Source organism: Chaetura pelagica, unplaced genomic scaffold (assembly GCF_000747805.2).
Source record: "Chaetura pelagica isolate M959 unplaced genomic scaffold, ChaPel_1.0 scaffold80, whole genome shotgun sequence".
NCBI lineage: Eukaryota > Metazoa > Chordata > Aves > Apodiformes > Apodidae > Chaetura > Chaetura pelagica.
In genome coordinates, this window is record NW_009951946.1 from 531,209 (window position 1) to 554,713 (window position 23,505).

Sequence of the window (23,505 nt, forward strand, 5' to 3'; positions counted from 1 at the left end):
AGCAGGACTTGTAAGGAAGACTTTCAAGCACAAGATCACAGGCAGCCATCAAACTATAAAAACAAAAATCCTCCAAAATGGGGTAAAATAAAAAAAAACTTTTATGAAGCAAGTTCATATGCTGGTAAAATTCTTTCTCTACATATTTAGAAAGCTTTCACAAAGCCCAATCAAACTTTAAACACTGGCAGGTTGTCCAAGGTCATTAATAAACCCTGCTGTGGAAAGACATCATGATGGCTCCATGCAAAGCTGTCTTCACTGCTCTCTATCCCATTCCCTGAATGTGCCAGATGGGAGCACTTGGTGAATACCACCAGGTCTGGTCTGTCCCTATCTTACATTCTAGATGAACGTTGATGAGGTGCCACTGGAATACAGATCAGCTGCTCACGGTCCTGCATGTTAACAAATCTTCATGTGTCAATAAATAAGCGCATCCACAAAGAGAAGGTAATCAGGGTACCATGCAGGCTTTGAAGAAGTCAGCAGTGTTCAAGGAATAATACAATCGAGGTTTTTCCTTAGTTTATCCCAGCTCTTCACTCCCCTCCTTATACAGAACGCAAATGGCAGTCTACTCTAAAATATTAACCAGATCTCCCTCAGAGTAACTAACTAAAGAAGTTCCCACCATGCCTCTGCTGGATCTCCCCTTCTGCTGTATCTCTGTAATTTGGGGTGGAAGTGGGTGTAGGTATTGTGCTACAAATCAGGTCATTAAAATGATCTAGATTAAAAACCAAAAGCTTTGTGGGCCAAAAAGACATAGTTCATGAAGCACCTGGTTCTACAAACAACTAGACAAGCACATCTTAAAAGGTGAGAGGCTGCTATACCAGGGAACTAGAGCAGCTGCTCAGAAGCTTCTTAAAATCACCATGGAGCCAAAATACATCACATAATTATGCCCATAGTAGAACTCCAGGCTGTGGAAGTGTCTTAACACTTCTCAGCATATCAGTAACCTTATGCAAATATAATTGTTCACTTAAAGGAAAGATTTCAGATACTTCTTCGGTTGTTACTTCAATTACAAACCAACACGTTCTTTCTTTGCTTCCCTAATGAACATACCTTAGAGGGATCAATCCTTTTTTTTTCTTTAAAGTTTGCCTTCCCCAGTTTATTAGAAACATCTTATTTTGCTTTCTAGTCTCTTTTTATTTCTAATATATTTAGTAACATTTTTGGAGGCTTGGGAAAAAAGAGTGCTCTCTAAAAAGATGGCTGGTTTCAATCTGTCAGGAAGTAAATTTTTGCCCCAGGTGTCATTTTCAGGAATTTCTTTTTATGTCACATAGAACAAACCTAGAAAAATAATGTTTCCTGTTTTACTAGTTCCTTTTAACAAAATTAGGCAATTTGAAAAGCATTTTTAAATCAACAAACCCAGTACTAACATTCTGGGTTTTACATATATGCCAAAGCTTCCTCTTTTTTTAAACAGTGACAGTACCTCCCTGTTAGTTTATATAAGATTAGGTTGCTGTTCGGGGTTTTTTTTACAATAAACGTAAGTAACTACAAACGTGAAAAGTCTCCCCAGTCATTCTCTAAACTAATATTTTCTTAGAAAAAAGGCCAATGGAAGTATGAACAGAGGAATAAATCTTTAAGCAAAGTAACAGTTCTTGCAAGCAGCTAACCTCAGCGGAATTTACTTTTGGGTGTGCAGCAAAAGCTGAAAATAACAGAATCTTGTCCACAGAAAGAGCAAGAAATAGAGCATAAAGCTTAAAGTTGTGACCAGTGACAGAATTTAGAATTTCAGGATGAAAACTCCTTCAAACCAATGCCAAGAGAGAATTAAAAAATGACACATACCTTATCTCCTTGGAGAAAGTCATTTTCAACTTCTATTGACCTTGGTCGTAGCTTTATAGGTTTGTCTTTGAAGATATCTCCAAAGCCAACACCCTTGACCTTTTTGGGTTGGATTGTCGTGCCTCCATTAGCTCCTTCTGATTTTGTGCTGCAAGAGTCACCACCATCACTCTCAGAGCCCGTAGCATCTTTCAGGCCTGTGAAATGGGGGGATGAAAGAAGGAATCTTAGTTCCCAAGTTCACTATTTTCAGAACAGATTGTGACTGGAAAATGATCCCTCCCTACCACTGTCTACAGGATAGTGAAATCACAAGAAACACGTAGAGAAGATGGTCTCTGTGCCATGCGCTCGTTTTTTAGTTTTAAAAAGAACTTTATTTCAACACAGTGGTGTACCAGTTGGAACTTAAGACCAATCCAAAAAACATGCACACTCCAGCGTCAAAACTTCATGAATGAAGACGGCCATTCCTTGAGTATCAAGAAAATCCTTCCTCCTTCAGACAAAAATTATTTGGGAGAGAACGCAATAAATAAAATTAAATAGTTAAATTCAATTCTAGCCATTGTATAAAGCCACTTCAAGCTAACAAGCAGTCAGACCAGGTATGCTGTACCATAAATCTGTGTGACTCATACCAAGCCATTTATGCAATTAGTATCTAAAGCTACATTACCTAACTGGTAATATAAAGCTGAAAGCTGTTTATACAAATTTGCAATCAAATAAGCTGCATAATATGTTCCCTGCTGAAAATTAAATTTCTGCAGCATAGACAGCCTCATAAGAAAAGCGCCCATGCACAGTATCCTCTAGGAATACAATAAATAAAAGCTGACATTCTGATTTGCATTACTTCACTCAGTGAATAGGAAAATTTATCTGCACTTATCTGAAAATATCTCCTGTTTGAAGAGCAGAGGCCTCATTTGCAATACAGTGATGCTTCAGCCACATTAGAGAACAGTGCAGAATCAAGCCAAACAGTCACTGGCAACAAAAGTGACCCACTGAAGTTCTCCTCCAATTGAAACAGTCCCCCAGATCATTTAAATCTTCCTTCCTCCATTACAGATCGATGTAACTTGTTTTCCCAGGAAAACCACAGCAATTGTGGCTACTACAGCACTAATCCTACCTAATAATTACATGCTTAGTTTCTTACATTCCCCTCACAAGCATTTGTGGTGCCACTGATGTGGATCTTAGATTTAAAAGACAGAAAAATTTCAAGTAAGCTTATCTTTCTAATTATTTTTCTATCAAGATCCACAAAGTGATTATAATGGATTTTCATCGTAAGATGCCACCAGTACAGAAGATTTTTCTTTAAAATCCAGACACCTAAAATCAAGTAGAAACTATGCACGAACCTCTTTTCCTTTGGTAAGTCAGTAATGTTAACCCAAAATTATCTGCGTTTCTGCCAAAGGGAAAGAAATGGCACTAAGATTGGGCAAAGTCTACTGGATCCCTATAAAAGGGTTGCAAGTAGTGAAGCATGTGGGAAGTTTTATAAAATCTTTGTAATGCCTCAGTTTGTATAGTTCTCTGATGTGCATAAACAACAGAAACAGAATAGTGTTCCTGAGCTGAAAGCATCTGAATATAGTTTTCAGCCTAGACCAGAACATCCCTTCAAAACCTGAGGAATCACCTAAAGAAAAAACATTTTTACAAAGTCCGTGAAAATCTTTATTAATAAATTTTTTAATATTAAGAACAACCGAATCCTTCGCTTTTGAACTCCCAACTCAAGTGATGGCTTTGGTTTCAACAAACTGACAGTCTCCATCCAACAACTTTCTGTCATGTTGGTGAGCAACGATTTCTTTGGGGGTAGACTTCCTGTTTTCCTGGCAATTAACTGTTTAGGAACACAAACACCAAGTAAAACATAGTGTTTTCTTCCAGGTCTTCTTTCAGCTTCCTCAATGAACCACAGAAACCACTGTGAATCCTGAGGCCTACAGGCACAAGTGTACAATTCAGGTAAATTAGTTTCAATATCAGGGCACTGCTAGGATAGGAAATCAGGAATTATGTGTTAGGCCAGGATTTTTAGCAAAATTGTTAACCAGAAAAACCATCATATGCTGGTTTGAGATTTTATGTATCTCAAGCTTGAAAGGAGTGTGAATGTTTCCAGTTAGAAACAAATAAAAAGACTCAAGACTAAGCAAAATCCTTAGGTGCTCTGACCTTCTGAGTGGGTTCTGCATCTACTTGGTGAATAAAAGTAACATTTCTATTTCTTTGAGAGTTCAATTTTGATAGCACTGAACAAGTTATTAATTCCATAAACTGTGCAAGACTAGAATATTAAAGAATTCTAAATAAAAATATTACAATTATTTTCCTAAATATGTTGGGGTCTTGATCTCTTTATTTGGACCACTTCATTTTCCCAAGAAAGGCCTGCTGGGAAAACTTTAAATCTGGCTTCACTGGTTTATTATGGTAGTTTGAACAGCAGTATTCCTGAATTCTGTATGCTCCTTCTCTTCCAGAGCTCATGAAAGCAATAACCAGGGAATTCAAGCATTCACAGTGATCCTGCCCTGTGCTGCTCCTGGGGTACGCGGGTGGCTACCTGTAGCAGAACCATTCCATGACACAGAGGCACTAAGAGATGGAAGGGTAGATTCATTAAGGTTCTGAGGTATAAATCTCTTCAGGCAACAAATCAAAGTCACTGACTCCTTCTTACTTCTACATTTTGTTGTGACCTCCTAATAGAAGAAACTGTAAGTTCTACTAGCTGGACCTTTCCCAGAGTTGCAAAATACCAGTCACTAGAGCTGTGGCTGAGATAGAGGTTAAACCCAACTTTCTATACTGCTTCTAAATGAAAAAAGAAAGGTCACTGATCAACTATAATGAGTTAAAAATAATACTTCTGAGAATAAAATGTCTATAACTTGAAAAACTCAAACATATCACAATGATCGTCATCTCTTTTCTGAACAAAAGATCTTCATAATATGAGATAGGAAAACTACCCTCTGGCAAAGGTTCCCTATTTCATCCTTGCCAGAATTTCCTCTAAGTACTCTGTGATGGAGTGAAAAAGCAGTGCAGAGACCACCCTCCACAGGTAATCTTAACTGATCCCTCCACCAGATATTAACTGATAGGATCTGTGACTACTCTTAGCCACTCCCTTAACTGAAAAGATATTTTTAAAACATCTTTCCTGCATTACTAATTGTGGAAGAAGAGGACCCAACCCTGGCCAGTTGTCAGAAATAAAATATGGAAGTAATTAAGGAAATTACACAACACGTCTCACATGGACTTCCAGATCTTTGAAGCCTGAATGAAAGAGAGACCACAAAACTCAAGGGGCTCAAATAAGAATTAGGCTTTTGTTTCTGGATTATCAATTGTTTTTCATTAATGCAACTTTGTAATTTGCTACCATCCTTCTATGATGAGACATCACACCTTGTATCAGAAACCTCAACTTGGGCTTTAAAACAGATTTCCCTAGTATCACCAATCACCAACCCACTTAATTCTCAGTGCTGCCACAGAGCTTTGTCTTAGTATTCAGTCCTCATAATAAAAGCCACATAGGAAATAACAGTAGTTTTTTAAAAGATATTTTTTAATGAGGACAGAACCGACTGAAGTGATGCCTGTCTAAACTAAAATTCATTTGAGTGGCTGGATACAAAGACCAATCTTACAAAGCTCCTTCAAAGTTATGAAATCTTCCCTTGCCAATTGGGAAAACTACATCATTTTTTATTTTTTGACGGACAGAAGCTGAGGAGCCCTCTGGACTTCAATAAACAAGAAAGAATAAAACCCATAGATTTTCCAAGAACTAGTCTGCTCTTGCTCTTCTCACTTCATGGCTGAGGGAAAAAGGCAAAGGTGACAGAAGGTTTATATGCAGTGGAAACTGAGAACAAATTAGATAAAATTAAAATATGCAGTAATGTTAAGAAAAAATAAGTACAAAATAGTCCTGAAGAAAATAATCTTGGTCTTACTATTAAAGATGTGCTAAGAGTCTCCTACTTTCCTCCCATGGTACATGAGATATACACCTCTGATTTGTACAGATAAAGAACTTGCAAGAATTTGCAACAGTATGCCCACACTTTCCTGACAAATTCGCTCATTTATTTTTTATTGAGTTGTTCACTGATATATATAAATATATGCACACATATATGCATTTACAATTTATGAATATATATATACACACACATATATACACGTGCAATTCTGTTAGAGCAATCCTGCCAAGGGAAGCTGCACTGGCCTCCATAGCCCTGCCTGCAACAGGGAAGGGATGGCTGATGTGATCCCTCCTCTTAAAACTGGGAAAATGTCCCTCTTTCAACCACACTCTTTTTTTGTTTTGTTTTGTTTTATTTATTTTTTTTCCCTTCAGCTTTTCATGGCCTTTTGCACCACTAGTGCATACAGCTTAGTAGAAGAGAGCTGGGGAGACAGTTTTCCCAATAGACATATGTAGGCCACAGATACAGCTGGGAGCTAAGCAGGAACCTCAGTGAACTAGACTGTCAGCTTATGATTTTTTAAACATTACATTTTCTGGGAGAAGAGTTACAGTTAGCAGGGAAGTTAGGTTGCTAAATGGGCATTAAAAACTGCAGAGCATTTCAGCTGGCAAAGCCATCTGCTGCTGCTGACCAATACATCCACACAGTTTAAAACAGCTGTGGTAGAGCTGTGAACTCAAATCCTAAGGTAAGGCCAGCAGCTTGGCAAACTTCGGTCCTCAGAAACACAGGGCATGCCTTTTGCTTTTCTTTCAAATATAGCCAGGACTGGATAAAAGTTATAGTAGTTAGGCCTCAAACTACTTTTTGAAAATTTCTGCTAACAGCAATTTTCCTACAATCTGTCAGCTATCTGCCAGCATTTGGAGAGCTGACAAGCTAACATCAAGATAACATCAACAAGGTGCTCACTAATGTGCTTCCTATCACACCGGTCCTAATAGTAGGAAAATTCTGCAGATCTTTTAAATTTGTCAGGAATGAACTAAGGCTTTTGGGGGGTCACTTCCCATTTCTGGTTCTATAACCAAACCCACTTCATTCTTTTACCTAGATTTCTTGTTGATGAATCATGTCCACCACAAGGCAGAGCTCAAATCTGAGTGCTGGGTGTGCTTTTATAGTAAACTTCTTAAAGTCTAAATGAGCAGCATCAGCAGCAAGAAGTCAGAATTCCCAGGAGCCAAACATTCCCAACTTTTGCCTATTTAAAGCATATTTAACATATGGCTATTTAAAAACACTCAGAGCTATAAGATTCCCTGTTGCTTCATGCTCCTTACAAGATAATTTAGCATTCATGAAGATTAAATTCTTACAACACTGTCTGAAGGAATTTTGCACTTCACACATTTTTCCTCTATGGGTATATAAGAAAGATTACTTTTCTCAAGACATTTCAAACACACTACACTCTTGCTATGCCAGTTATAGGTCTTCAGGTCTTTTGAGAGCAACATTCTGAAATGTACCAAAACATATTAACTCAAAAAGGGATTAAACAGAGACAGCAACATCAGACTGAATTCACCAGCGGCCCCAGAGTTGCACTGGCACCAAACCAACATTCTAAATCAGAACTATATTTATGGATGAAAAAGGGCTGTGTAAACTAAAGCTGTTAAAACAAAAATAAGCAGCTGTGATAAAATTAACTCAATTCAAAGCAGGAAACGAATTGTTTCTAAATAGCTTAAAATGGCAGGAAAAAAAGGGGACTACATTGTAAGCTTTGCAGAGCTTTCTATTTTGAGCTGCTATTTAGTAATTTAGGTTTTTTTCTTTATTCTGGGTTGTTCTCTCTGCAGACAACGTATGGCACTGGGCAAAAGATGGCCCACTCTGATGATGTATAATCCAGTGATGCTCTGGCCCTCTACGCACTTCTCAGGCTAGTTCCAGTAAGTGATGTAAAGGTCACCCATTCAGTGGCACACACCTGAGATGATGCAAAGGATCTCCTGATTTGGTCTGGCAGTCAGAGAGAAATGCTGTCAACTGTGTTTAATAGAACAAAGAACTGTGTAAATGGAGCTTATTGAGATTTTTGCCTTTTATGGAAGGGAAGGAAAATGAGGGGAAATATATCCTTTCCTTCTATTTAGAGAATGACAGAGTGGAACACCCAAGTGTCTGATCTGAATGACAAAGAAGGTGAACTGATACATGGCAATAGCAGTAGATGAGACAGGAACTGTCCTTCTTCCTTTTCCTCACATACTGGCAAAGGCTGAACAAATACCCCCCAGCCTATGAGGTATTTATCTTGAGCTTGCTTCCTAGCAAAGTCCTGTATTTTGCTGAAGCTATCCCGAACAACATTCCATAGTATCATAAAAAATCCAAAACTGGAAAAGGAAGTCTGATTTTAAATGCTACTGTAGACTACAGTCATTATGATTCCTCATAGTTTAAAGGTTAATAAATTCATGCTTTCAATCAACATATTTATGTTTCCTTACCAAGGGTGGCTAGGCAGACTATCTCAATATTAGTCATTATTTGTTATGCTCACTTACATTCCTTGAAGAAACGTAGCCACGTAATCTAAAGACTTTATCTTTTCCTTTCAGCATGTTTGTTTTCCTTAGCACAACAGTTCTTGCCACATAAGAAATAGCCCCAAGATTTATATGCTTGCACAGGAAATCATGCAGGGGAAGGGGAGCTGTGTCCAGCACCACGTAGCAGCATGCATTAAGGGCAATGCAGCACAAGCATGTTCTGCAGCATGAACACAGAGCCATCAATATGGAAGTTGGTGGCTTCACCTCATACCCAGCCATTTCTGCGAGTACTGTAAGAGCGAATAGAAACAATCATTCATTCAGGAGTTCTACAACTGTACCATCGTCATCTTAATTTTGGAACAATTTTTTCATGACCCTTGTTCTCGCCAAATACAGGAACATGTCATTACACTTGAAAGGATGGGTAAGCAACCAGAGCCAAAAGGATTCTTTACCTGCCACTCAGAAAAAATTGGTCTTTTGTGAGATTTATGGAAAACCACTTGATGGAGTCTGAATCAACAGAAGGATTTAACGTGTTTCCCCTCGGTCAACATAATTCTTCCACACACCACTCCCAACCCCTTGCTATCTGTACATGATACTTAATTTTAATCCTAAAAAATTCCCTCATCCCATTTTAGCATTGTTTTTTTTCTCAGATGTTATTTTCATTATAGCAGCTGTGTACTTAATATACGTTCTTCTTTGTAAGCAAGTTATAAGAAGTCGAGGTGAAATAAAAAAAATATATCTGTCCCCTCTTCAGAACTGTTAAAATCCACACTTGTGTTTCTCATTTAACTTAGCTCACATTCAGACACATTTAAATCGGGCTAGTAATTTCATAAATACATCAAGCATATTGATTTCTTTGAACTCTGATCAACCTTGTTCATTAAGAATTAGAGGGAGGGTTTAAAAAACAAAACCAAACAAAACGGTGGTGGAGCAATAGAAAACACAATTAAGGTTACTCACGAATACTTCTGTTTCAATGATCCTGTCTCATCTTCTTCCATTATATCTAATATCTATTACTGACAGCATTGTGGATCCACACACAAGGAAAGAGAGGAAAATGTTTGTCAAGTCAAGGATTGTATCTGCCCTGTTCCTCAGTTATAGCATCTTCAAAGAAAAAGAAAGCAAGGGAAGAAAGAAAAAAAAAAAAAAAAACAAGGGAAGAAAAAAAAAAAAAAAAACAAGGGAAGAAAAAAAAAAAAAAAAACAAGGGAAGAAAAAAAAAAAAAAAAATCCAATAAGCATTTTTCGTGGAGGTGCAGGAAAGTTGCAGTACAAGAGAAAAGAGGCTTGCGATCAACAAAACAACAAGTAATTTCTTGTTGCTGTGTGTACCTCTTCACCCAGCATATGCAGTAGCAAAAATTTTCTGATAGCAGTTGGAATTGTTGCTGAGCAGACCCTGGCATACCTAATGACCAAAAAAGCCATGTCAGCATATAATGGCAAGGCTTAGTGTTTATGCAGGAGACAACCTTGAATTTCAACGGATGGTATCTCTAGAAGCAGCTACACTCTAATTCAACAGCATTTAGCTACTGTAGGCTTCGGTTAAGTATGAAAATTTATTTTAAACACAGCAGTTGCAAAATAGCTTTCAAAATAAAAGTATTTTAGCATCAAGCACATGTTTGTAAAGTAAAGCTCTAAGCTTGCTTTGAAAGTTGAGCAATACTCCATGCAATGTGATACAGGTGAATCCAAGCACCCTTTGGGCATAACTAATCTAAAACTATGAATTGACGAAAGCTTGACTTCAGGAGAAACCAGAAAATTGAAATTAGAGCAGCTGTGGTTTGTTTTGAACAGACATCCCTAAACAAAAACAATTCTGTGGAATGTCTCCAAATTATTTCTACTGGAGACATAAACACATGGATATTTGCCTAAAAATAAGGACCATATATCAGATACGAAATGGAAGAAGCTGGCCACACCTTCACTAGGCCTGCTCTGGAAGAACATGAGTATGCAGGAAGTGAGGTACTGATAGATGTAACAGGAAGAATAATATACCCTCCTTTTTCTGTGTTCATTTAGGAGATAACATCTCCAAAAGTATCAACAATGCCAACTCTCATTTTGTTTAAAACTTTCCAGGATGACCTGATTTTGCACTTCAGTCCCAGTTCCATCCCAGTAAACAACAAACGGGCCACAAATGTAGCTGGACATCAAGCCTTCTGAGATGCAGTTTTACAGAAAAATACCTCTGCAGGATGAAAAAGCATGCAAATCTCAACCAAATGCCAAGGGAGTTTGTATTAAACAAGTAATTTTTAGTCAGCTTTGAAAACAGTTTAGATGGATGTCTGCCCAGAGCAGTGTGAGACAATCTACTGTGGGTCAAGCTGTTTTATTGCAGCTGGTTATCAAGTTGTTATCAAGTATACCTGTAGATGCCCATCCAATCCGGCACTCTGTGAAATCAGTTGGATGAAATATTCTTTCTGTGACATGGCACAACCATGGCCCAGTATTATTAACACAGACTACTACTAAATGTAGAGCTCTAGCACAACTTGAAGGTGACTAAATTATTCCTGACTTCTCTTAGGCTCACCCTAAATAACCCAAGAAAAAAGGAAGGGCCATCTGGCCCTTAATGAAAAATGAGATGAGCATGGAGAGCAGGTTACTGGAAAACTCTGAAAAGTAATGTTTGGGCAACACTGCCCAGAAGGATTAATATTGTAAAATTAAAGGCTCCAAAGGCAGACCTTGCATCTGATTTAAAGCTAGATCTTAAAATCACAAGTCAAGCATACTGAAGATTTACTTCGTAAATCCATGTTATGCTCATCAGATAGATGGATTTGAGGACTGAAGGCCTAAGAATTCTACAAGATGAATGCAATTTGAATGTTGCATAAGCAGTTATGAAGACTATAAGGTGAAAATCAGCAGAAAAATGTGAAGACCACCAGCTACAAGGTCTGCTCCAGCCAGAGCAAGAGCTTGGCTGGAAGCTCGAGGAGAGCTGCAGAAAAGAGATTAAATCCAGTAGACAGGGAGGAAATTCTCCATGAGGAAATAAGAGATGCACACATCCATAAAGATTTTTGTTTTTAAAAAAAATAATCATATTTTGTTTTAAAAGAAAGCTGTAAGATCAGAATAGAACACTACCACTTCAATTGCTTCATATTTTGCTGTGAACATCCATAAGACAGAAGTCCTCAGAGGTAGGAGAGCAAACACCTCCACCCAGAAAGGAAGAAGAGCAGCACAGCTTGGATCTTCTGAAAAGCAAGCTGTCTGGGACAAAATCAGATGCCAAAGTTAGTACAACACCCTGTTCACTGGAGGACAACTCTGAACACATTGTACTTAGTCACACTGAATGTGACTCAGTAGGATCTCTTTCTGCTAGACTTTTCAGTGAGGAAGCAGGTGGAATGACAGATTTCTGTCTTCCTGGCTTCCTCTGTCTTGCATCTGATGTCACCATCCTCAATTCTACTAGATTAACAGGGTAGTAAAAGCATAAGAAAAGCAGCATATTCCCTGCTTCCAAAATGTAGAAGGCAGAAACCTGAACATGAAATGAAAGTAGCTTTATATCTTTTAACCTTCTTTGGCAGAAAAAATATATCAACCAAAATGCTGTGAGTAATAGCTGTCAAAGACTCAATGCCAAATGAAGAGCATGCATTAATTTTATTAAAAAAAAAAAAAAAACAACTCAAAAAAACCAAACCAGCAATGTTCTTTAGGAAAAGCAAAGCATATTTTATCAATCCAGCAACCTAAATGAGAACTTTATTTTTAGAGCAGAACAACTTATAATTCAAAGATTTGTGGTTATTATCAACAGTCTTCATGTTTCAGGTGGTAACAATAATGAGACTAAATGATTTTAATTTCAATCCATAGTAAGAACCAAACATCCAATATAATTCACAGTTTATTGTGGGCTTACACACATACATTATATGGACATATAGCACACACATGCACAGAAGGAACAAGTGCATTCTCATTGCAATAAGGCTAGGCAGTTCAGCAGCAGCAAACTGACTTTAGCTTACAGACAAATATATGCATGTAGAGTAGCCAGAAGTGAGTAGCAGTGGCACATTTTACAAGTGTAGATAAATCAAACAAGTACTGAGAACTAAAGCTACTGCTTGTTGATTTTGAAACACACTCACTGTTATAGCGTCTGTAGCTGTCAATCTTTGCCGGTGACACTCTGTACAGAATTGTCCCTTGAAAGGCAGATTTTCCTGACAGCAGGCAAGAGAAGGAAAGAGGGGAAAAAAGAGAAGGGGCAGGGGGTGTGTGAAGAGATCGAATGATGGTAAAAAGAAGGGAAAGGAAGAGGTTTTAATCTGTATTTTCAGTCACTAACATTTTTACAGACTTATTAGCAACCAAATCGAGAATATCAACCAAAATATCTGATTGTACATGAAGTTAAAATATTCTTACTGCATGTATGTCAGATAAAAGAATCTCATGATTTTGCTAAAGCTCTTCTTTACAATGTCCAATAGAAAGTATTTTTTCTTAGATTTTATCTATGGTCCATCAAGTTGTGAGACTTGCAAATGAAACTGTCTTATTCAGCCTTCTCATGGAGCACAGGGGAAGCCTGAAAAAATTATTACTGCAATGACATACTCACAGTGGCTCAACACTCCTGATACAGATGCAGTGCACTCGAACAAGCACAGCTGACATCCAAACAGGGGACTGAAATACTCACATTTCTTTAATATACCCAGATCCTCTGAGCATCAGAAATACTGCATCTTTCAAAGATGACTTATATAGAAATGTTTTGGACAAGGAAACTGGTTTTAAATGATGCTTACTTGAAGGGATACAACACTAAAATCTGAATATATCAGTTTTTCAGCCAATAGCTTAACTGGGTGTTTGGATTGGCAGACATGAACAAAAACAAAATACTAAAATTAAAAAACAACACAACAAAACACCCCAAACAATTCCACTTCCCCTCTTAGATCTTTAAGTTACAATTTTTATTATCAAAACCGTTAAATTCTTGGTTTTCACTTCTTTGATAGCAAGGTAGCTCATGCTCTGACACTTATGATATGAAATTCAAGTGTAGGTAAAAGCATCAGCAGCTGAGTTGCTTTGTGTGTTGTTTGTTTTTTTTGAAACCTGAGGTACCCAGGCAAGCTCAGGAATATAACAAGATCAGCTTGTTGCTAATCTCATCTAGTTACACGATCATAAAAATGCATGTCTTCAGTAAAATTCTATAGCAAAACAGCCAGTACATGTGAATCATACCAAAATGTGTATTTCCTCCCCCTACATATAATTCTGTTGCATCTTCAGAAAATAAAAAAACTATCCTCATTTATGTATTGTAAAAAGCTGCTTGTTTTGTGCTTGCAGTTTCCTTGTCTTATTTTTCACAATGAGGAAGCAAAAAAAGCCCCAAATCCATCTTTTTACCTTGTTTTTATAAAATACCATTGCAGGAATTCTATTAAAACAATCAAACCACAGTTACAAAACTACTAAGAAAAAGGTATGTTAAGTTTCAAGACACTGAGGAGAGCCAAAGTTTTAAGAAGCCAAAAAACAGCAGGTTGCCTGACTAAACCATCAGCTGATGAGTCAATCATCAGTTCTAATTCCAGCAGTCATGACTTCTCAGTGGCCAGCACTAACAGATTCTAAAAATGGTTGATACATAACATTAGAACTAGCAACTCCTGAACAGACACACAGAAAGATATAGAAGGCACCTTTAAATGTCTCCCTCACTGGAGACATTCAAAACCCACCTGGATGAGTTCCTGTGTGATGTACTCTAGGTGACCCTGCTCTGGCAGGGGGGTTGGACTAGATGATCTCTCAAGGTCCCTTCCAGCCCCTAAGATTCTATGATTCTATGATTCTATGAAATGTTGTCATGACATTGCCATGAACACGCAAAAATGCTTTTGAAATAATCTCCTTGATATTAAGTTGTGATCCTTTCACATACAATTTATTTGACTACATGACAAATTTTGCTTCTCAACAAGCTGTAATGACAAGATCTGGTATTGAAAATATTCTTCAAATTAATACTAGATTAGAAAATAATTTTATAATAAATGTATTAGTTTAACATAGTAATAAAATTTTAATGCATACTTTCTGTTCATGCTGTAACAGTTGGTCAAAGAAAAGCAATGTTTTAATTTAAGAGGATGTTTTAAAGAAAAATGAATTGTTGTTTACTCTGAGGTTACCTGATTCTGTCTGTACTTACATTCTAAAATGTGCCTTTGTAGACAAAAAATTTGGCAGTCACCTTACATCTGGGACAAATACTTTAAAAACAAACAAACAAACAAACCAACCAGCAAACAAACCCACAACCTTTAGATCTTGTAATAGTCTCGCTTTCCAAGCTGCTGAGCACCCACCACCTGATGGGAAGCACAGGTTCCCAACCCTTTCAGTTAAGGGGCAGGTGAAGTCCCACTATCAGTGTTCAGAAATATTTAGGCACTTCCAAAACTAGCTCCAGACATTTTCAAAAAAGGGCCTTTTTGTTCTGAGTTTACTCTATGGCAGAGTGTGAAAAGAAACCAAGATAATTCCTTCTGGCTATTTACTCTGATCTGCCATAAAACTTACATGGACACAACAAAACCAAAAAATCAGACAATACCTTTCTCCCCATTGGGTCAGTGTAGGTCATAACAGAACAGAGAAATAAGCACTTTTATTAACCTTATTCCTAAAAAAACCAAGTTATATAATTTTTCCCTTCTGTATTTCTTCCACTTTGAGTTTACCAAAAGGGCTCTCTTTAGAGAGGGTCAGTAAAATGAGAATAAAAAATCAAGTTTAACTGATTTTAACCAAAGCATCAAATTTACCTATTAGCTAAAAAATACGTTTTGCTTGCACAGTGCAAAAGAGATCCCATGCTACCTTCCCAAGTCCTGAAGTAAGCCAGATAAGTATTACCTTATCCATTGTACAAGCTGAGGAGGTTGAAGAGTTCAAGGCTGCTGCTGAAGATTACAGAGCCATACCCCACCCTTCCTAGCCCCTCTAGAAGCTGCGTAGAACCTCAGTGACCGCTAGAGGTTCTGGTTCAACGTGTAGGTACAGCCCCTCGTACGTGAGTGCTAATTTATCTAGAAGTCATACTCAAGGTTTCTGCCCTACAGAATCCTGTGATACAGACATATTCAATGTTTCCAGAGAAACAATAATGAGTTATTGTAGATTTGAAGTGTTGTGATGTCTTGTCATTCATAGAGGAAGGAGTTGATCTAGAGACATGACTGTACACTCTTCTGACAGCATTTCAACTGTGTAGCCTGATGCTCAATTTTTCCAGGGTTTCTGTGTTCAGTTTTTATTTTGCTGGTTTAAGCACAGATACACAGAATGAGAGCACCATTCCTAGTCAGTTGTATAAAGTTGCTAAAATTTTTGCAACCTCATTAGGGAGATTTTTAAAATCCAGATAGTCAATGTACCTGAATAGAGCAACACCTCTAACAACTACATAAACTATATAGAAAGGACTGAGTTGATGCATATTTCATAAAATCATAGAATCATAGAATCTTAGGGGCTGGAAGGGACCTCGAGAGATCATCTAGTCCAACCCCCCTGCCAGAGCAGGGTCACCTAGAGTACATCACACAGGAACTCATACAGGTGTGTTTTGAATGTCTCCAGTGAGGGAGACTCCACAACCTCCCTGGGCAGTCTGTTCCAGTGCTCTGTCACTCTTACAGTAAAAAAAATTTTTCGGATATTCACCTTGAACCTCCTATGCTCCAATTTACACCCATTACCCCTTGTCCTATCACTGGTCATCACTGAGAAAAGCCTAACTCCGTCCCCCTGACACTCACCCCTTACATATTTGTAAACATTCATGAGGTCACCCCTCAGTCTCCTTTTCTCCAAGCTAAAGAGACCCAGCTCCCTCAGTCTTTCCTCATAAGGGAGATGTTCCACTCCCTTCATCATCGTAGCTCTGCGCTGGACTCTTTCGTGCGGTTCCCTGTCCTTTTTGAACTGAGGGACCCAGAACTGGACACAATACTCCAGATGTGGCCTCACCAATGCAGAATAGAGGGGGAGGAGAACCTCTCTTGACCTACTAACCACACCCTTTCTAATGCACCCCAGGATGCCATTGGCCTTCTTGGCCACAAGGGCACATTGCTGGCTCATGGTCATCCTCCTGTCTACCAGGACCCCCAGGTCTCTTTCACCTACACTACTCTCCAGCAGTTCAGCCCCCAACCTGTACTGGGACATGGTGTTGTTCTTCCCCAAATGTAAAACTCTGCACTTCCCCTTGTTGAATTTCATCATGTTTCTCCCCGCCCAACTCTCCAACCTATCTAAGTCTCTCTGAATGGCAGCACAGCCTTCTGGTGTGTCAGCCACTCCTCCCAGCTTAGTGTCATCAGCAAACTTGCTGAGGGTACATTCTATACCCTCATCCAGGTCGTTGATGAAGATGTTGAACAACACCGGTCCCAGTACCGACCCCTGTGGGACTCCACTAGTCACACACCTCCAACCAGATTCTGCCCCATTGACTACAACTCTCTGACTCCTTCCTTTCAACCAGTTCCTAATCCACCTCACTTCCTGATCACCAAACCCATACCTGATCAACTTTTCTACAAGGATGCTGTGGGAGACGGTGTCAAATGCTTTACTGAAATCAAGATAAACCACATCTACCGCTCTACCATCATCTATCCACCTAGTAATTTCCTCATAGAAGGCTATGAGGTTAGTCAAACATGATTTACCCTTGATAAAACCATGTTGACTGCTCTTGATGACCCCCATGTCCTTGATGTGCCTGGAGATAGTGCCAAGAACAAGTTGTTCCATCACCTTTCCAGGGATGGAGATGAGGCTGACCGGTCTATAGTTACCCGGGTCCTCCTTCTTGCCCTTCTTGTAGACTGGAGTGACATTTGCTATCCTCCAGTCCTCAGGCACCTCACCTGTTGCCCATGACTTACTGAAGATGATGGAGAGTGGCCTAGCAATGACCTCCGCCAGCTCCCTCAGCACCCTTGGGTGCATTCCATCTGGACCCATTGATTTATGGATGTCCAGATTACTCAACTGATCCCTAACCCAATCCTCATCTACCATGTCAAACTCTTCCTCTATCTTGACTTCTTCTGGGGCTATATGAATCTGGGGCTCATAGGGAGACCCTGCAGGAGTGAAGACAGAGGCAAAGAAGGCATTCAGCACCTCTGCCTTCTTTATATCCTCTGTCACCAGGGCTCCCACCTCATTCCTCAATGGGCCAATATTGCCTCTAGTGCTAGTTTTGCTAGCTATGTATTTGAAAAAGCCCTTTCTATTATCCTTAACCTGACTTGCAAGGTTAAGTTCCAAGGAGGCCTTAGCTTTCCTAATTGCCTCCCTACATCCTCTGACAACAGTCCTATATTCCTCCCACGTGACCAGCCCCTCCTTCCATGATCTGTAGATTTTCCTTTTCCACTTAAGTTTGCCCAGTAGTTCCTTCTTTAACCATGCAGGTCTCATATTTCCCGTAATTATGCTAGGGGAATGCAGTTCTTAAATGGATGGCTTTTACTTTAAGAAAAATAATTTAAAACAACAACAACCAAACAAAACATTAAAACCCCCATAAGAGTTTCACCATTCCTTGGGTCTCTGTGTCTCTCTTAGGAGGTTTACAGTGTTCTTCTGTTTTACAGGTGTTTTGCTATTAAGAAAATAGCTCCTAATTAACACATCATCTTAGCTAGTCAGAAAGTAGCTCCAGAGTTAAATTACATACAAGAAAGTAGAACACCCATCGCTCTGCTGTAATTATCTCCAATTTAGTTAAAGAGACAAAAATGATACCGTGTAACCAACATCTTCTCAATACAAGTACCACAGGTTTTAGGTTCCACTGACAGAACCAGCACACACAGACCTGAGCTTGAAGTAAGCATGTGCTATGATGTATGTCAAGGAAACAAGTTAATGCTTTGTGGCACTCCCATGTATATTTTTGTTAAAAGACAATTTTAGGATGTTCATTATAAAGTAAGTATTTCCAAGTGACCTGGGGAAGGAATACTCATTCATTCATTCATACAGATAAAACTGGAATATTCCACCCTGAACAGTATCACTTACCTTTTTCATTTATAGAGTAACAAACACTACAGAATCCAGGGCTGAAACTACATCTATGTGATCAGTTCTTCCAAGACTCACTGTGTTTATAATGAATGAAATTAATGATAGCATATACAGGTTAGAGAAAGCAGCTTTCAATCTTACTGAAATGTGCAACTTCAATTAATGTCCCTCTTCCCTTTCCATCACACTAAAATTGTTAATTTCCTTTAAAATATTTTTATTCCAGTCTGAAGGAACATTACCTGCAGATATCTTCAGCAGCACTGACTGCAAGACCAAGTCACTAGGCACCGCTACACATGAACATTCCATTACAAAATCAATATGAAAAATTTTCATCATTGCAAAGGTTGTTTTTTTTAGGAACTTATTTCCATTTAATGGAATAAAGAAAAATTTGCCTTGCATGGAAAAATGAGAAGAAACAAACCCAAACAGGTTTATAACTTTCTACGTTTTAGTGATAGTAAACTAGAAAGGCTTTGGTAAACTTCAGCTGAAATGAGCTTACAAAGATCTTGGCAATCCTTTCACTCTTGCTTGTTCAGAGATCTCAGAAGAACACTACATAACAATTAATATCTGTAGTGCTGAAAATAGGAAGACCCTGGCAGGCATTGTGGAATGAACCTGAAATACACAAATACTGTTGACTTTTTTCCTTTTCACTAAAGATTCAGAATTGACCACTAAATAAAGAAATAACAAGAATATCTGTTTGAAGAACAGAAAAAAATATGAAGACCAACAAATGCCCACTTCATATAACAACATACTTTTTGTTCAGGTTATTCTCCAATGGAAGTTATAAATAGGACAACTCACTACCATGCTTATACTATTGCAAATTTAGTTACCAAACATGCTTTTCACCTGCAGCAGTACTGGCCCACTCTAAGTGAGAGAACAAAGTCCATGTCCCACTTCTGGCCTTTTTCCCTTTGGCTGCTGGAGCAGTGGGTGACGAAGGTGATAGTAACATGCTCAGCACCTGGAGGGAAAAAGTGCCGCATATCCCACACCAATAATTATGAAGCCTTAAATCTACTGGAGTCATTATAGAAGGCATGGCACTTTAATCCCTCATTTAAATAAGCACAGCCACTTTGTAGATGTTTGGTTACTTTGGTCAGTTTCCACATCTAAAGACCAAAAAAAATTGTCGTTTATTTTGAAATACAGAATAAAATATCATCATTGCCTTCTCTGTTCTCGGTCTGTTGCAGCTCACAAGGCTTAACACAGCTCAGGGAGTGATGCCAACATGAAAACTCAGGTAGCTTTTTAAGTACACACTTATCATCACCTGACCCTTTCACAGCATAAGTTAAGAACATGGCATTCAAAAACACATCCAAACAAGAGATATGAAAGTGCTACTCTATCAATGCATTAGTGGGTAAAGACAGAGACAGACATACAGAACATGAATATTTTCTTCCTTACTTGACTTTACTTGTTCTTCCTGTGATACTCCAATATCATCAGAATCAGACAATTCCTTTATGAAGTTGGAAGGAAACATGCCAGTCTTTCCATTGAGTATACCTTCCCACCAGCCCTCTTCTACCTGCACCAAGACAAAAACAAGAACAAAAAGGGGTGGTTTAACCTAAGTAAAACTTTACAAACATCACTTTCAGTCATAATGACAGTAATGATTTTGAACAGTTTGTATTCATGTTAAGTATTTTTTTTTAAGTAAAACCAAGAAAGATGCATAAGATGCATGCAGCCATCTGTAAATGTCAGCAGTGTTGTCAGCAGTGTTGACAGCAGTCAGAAGCATGGATGAACATTAAATAGAAGGATAAAAGAACTAGAGAGCACACTGTGTCTCCACATTTCAATTTTTATGGTTGTCAGTTTCATCACTAAATTTTCAGCACACACCATAGTCCTATTCATGACCATCTTCTTAATATATGTGATTAACAGATTATAAGAGTTTAAATTATCTAAGTAGTCAAAGGTGAAAGAGAAATGCATGCAAAGGGCTATTCAAAGAATCCAAACCAGCTATCTTAATCTAAATCATGTGAATATTCCTGTCTTCCCCGTCAAATTCAGAAAGTCTCTATTTTAAAAATTAAGAATGCTGCCACATCATTAATGTGTTAAGAACTCTATGGAGAACAAAGAACAGTACTAATGCATATTTGACTCTAGATTTACAATTAGTGACTGAAATACATCATGATGATATGGTCAGGAGGAGAGACACTTCCTAGACCAATCCCAGGAGAACATATCACTTAGAATTACAGTATTCCCTCCTGAATAATCCATTTAGGATTGAATGGCAGTGTCAGGGAATGAAATGACAGTCCTTAGAAACCAGATGCCTTTAGGTTATAACGGGACAGCCAGAAATTACTTATTATATGCATCAGCTAAACATACCCTTGACAGAGAAATATTTTTAATGTGTCAGACACTGACCATTCACCAAAAAAATAACAGGGGAAGACAATTGTCAGTCTGTTACACATCAATCACCATAATGTTTGACCTATTTCTTTCCTGCCCCCAAAACCAAAACAATGAAAATAGAAAGGTATCTTTACAAGTTGAAGGTGTTCAGAACTCCACATCTTAAATGGTACTAATTAATTATTAGAGAAATAAAAAAGTCTGCTTCATATCACTTATCTGTGAAAACCTCAGGTTCTTAGAAACTAAACCTGTTCTTCAACATGTGTAATTATATAATACAAGTAAATATTTCCTCCAACTATAGAGGAATGGTTGAATTTCTTTCAACTTGGTTTCAAGTACAATGAAACAGTCCAGACCAGCACAGCCACTTTCATTTAATCTCAGTACCTGTCCATGACTATTTTTATTTTTATTTTTTTAAATGCATCAATAGTATCAGTGAGGTCAAGCACAACTTTGGGAATACAGCTGTTATCTCACTGCTGCTTCAGAGGGTAGAATTCATACAAATCATGTGACAACTTCAGTGGAGTGCAGGCTTTTTGCATGACAGTTTTAAAGTCTCTAAAAGGTAATATATTCACCTTTTTTTCTCCAGACAAATTAAAAAACTATATAGAAATTGAAACTGCAGGGTCCACAACACTTAGTACAACCCTACAGATTGTATCCCAAATATCTGTATGTTATGTCCCATTATACAGAAAATACACAACATGGCCAACCAAGACACTTTGAGCTATGAAATATTTCAATTTTTCTAATGCACTATTTCCAGATGGTTCTACTGATTAAAGCTAAACATTATACCATAGCTGCATTAGCTGATTGACCAGAAGAGTAATTGCAGGGGTATTTAACAGTTCTTAAGATCCCTGCTTTACAAGATGCTGAGAATTACTTGACAGAAAAAAAGTGTCCAATATCACTCAATTCCATCTTTACCTTAAATAATTTTCTCCTGCTTAATTCTTCCAGGGTAAAACTTCACAGTTTTCTTACAAGTTAATATTAGCACTCTTTATGTGACATGTTTATGTTTATGGATTGCTATGTACTTGTACAGAAAAAGCATAGAAAGATCTTTAGACAGATAAATCTAAATTGGACATTAATATGCTCACAGCATTCATTAACTTATTACAAGCTTTCCAGTTAATATAAGAATGAATAATCTGAAAATGCCATGTCATATTCAACAATTTTACAACTTCAGAAAAATCTAAAAAAAACCCAGATTTTTTTCTACAGTAAAATACAAAATGGTGATAGTAAGACATCAGACATTCAGGTCAAACTGGTCCTTCCCAAAGATTTATAGGAAATTTTCATCAAAAACATCACAAGTTTTAAGTATTTTCAAACACTAGAGCTACGTTTAAACCTCAAAACATACCAGCTAGAGATTAATCCATATAAAAACAAAGACACTAAAGTAACCCCCAAGGATTTAGTTATCCTAAATTAGGACAATCCATTGCCATATGGTTTGAAATGTTCCAATAATTCCTAGCCAATAAAACCTTACAAATGAAAATCCATTATTCATGGGGGTAATCCCTCTGGAGATGGCATTTAATAAAATTTGTTACTATACTAATATAACAAAGTGCTTTCAGGATTTATATATACATCTAGGTCCTAATTTATGCCCAGCATTCAGATGCTGAACCAAAGGAAATAAAAAGAGAAAGATTTCATTCAGTAAACCATGTCCCTACACAAGAAAAGAAATTTGACTTTTTATAATAACTTACACACCAATTGTAAGTTCAGCCTGAAAATGAAGTTTTTAGGTTTAGGTTGGAAGGAGAATCTATCCAATACGCCAAATGTAAGCGGCTACAGCTAGAGATATTTTCAAGATGTGTTTTCAATGTGTTATATCTGTTCAGTGCCTTTCAAAGGGGCATAGCACGTCCTCATCTTGCCCAGCCTCTAGGCTGCCAGGACTGCTGTCACACCACATTTGAAGCAACAACATACAGCAAAGTGACTGAGGATACTTCATTACTCCATTTAGTATATTTAAGGAGGTAACAACACATGGACAAAACTGCAACTTGGTCAGTGTTAGGGGTGCAGCAGGGACAGATGCTATAGCTGACACCTATCAGCAGTCCAGGGCCTGAATGTGACTGAATGAGATATGCACCACAGTATCAGCAGAGAATAGTGCATCACCTCTAGAGAAATGCATCTCATTGAGAAGTCTTACCTTTGGGATATAAAAGGAAATCTAACCTAGCTAATTATGCAATATTCAAATGTTCTTCCAAGATCACTGGGCTTTGGAGTTGTTGTTTGGTTGGTTTGTTTTACATTTTAAATGAAGAAATAATACTTTTGTTTGTTTTTTTAATTGAATTACTCAATAAGACTTTTTTGATGTAAATTAGGTTTATAGTTTTTGGAAACTATAAATCACATACAGATTAAAATAATTCAAAATACACTAGCTTACTTTGTCGGAAAGTGAGTTTTTAGTCAAATTGTGAGATGATAGCACACAGTAA

At 37.8% G+C, this 23,505-nt stretch overlaps 1 protein-coding gene across 1 annotated transcript in view; it reads right to left on the reverse strand.

Moving 5' to 3' along the window:
• The window catches only part of SH3KBP1 (SH3-domain kinase binding protein 1), a 196,044-nt gene that overhangs the window by 82,133 nt on the left and 90,406 nt on the right, over positions 1-23,505 (reverse strand). Inside the window, exons 4-5 of the mRNA XM_009997142.1 lie at positions 19,997-20,120; positions 1,828-2,024 (exon numbers count right to left, since the gene is read on the reverse strand). Of these exons, the coding sequence (XP_009995444.1) occupies positions 1,828-2,024; positions 19,997-20,120 (321 nt within the window). The remainder of the gene's footprint in view (positions 1-1,827; positions 2,025-19,996; positions 20,121-23,505) is intronic.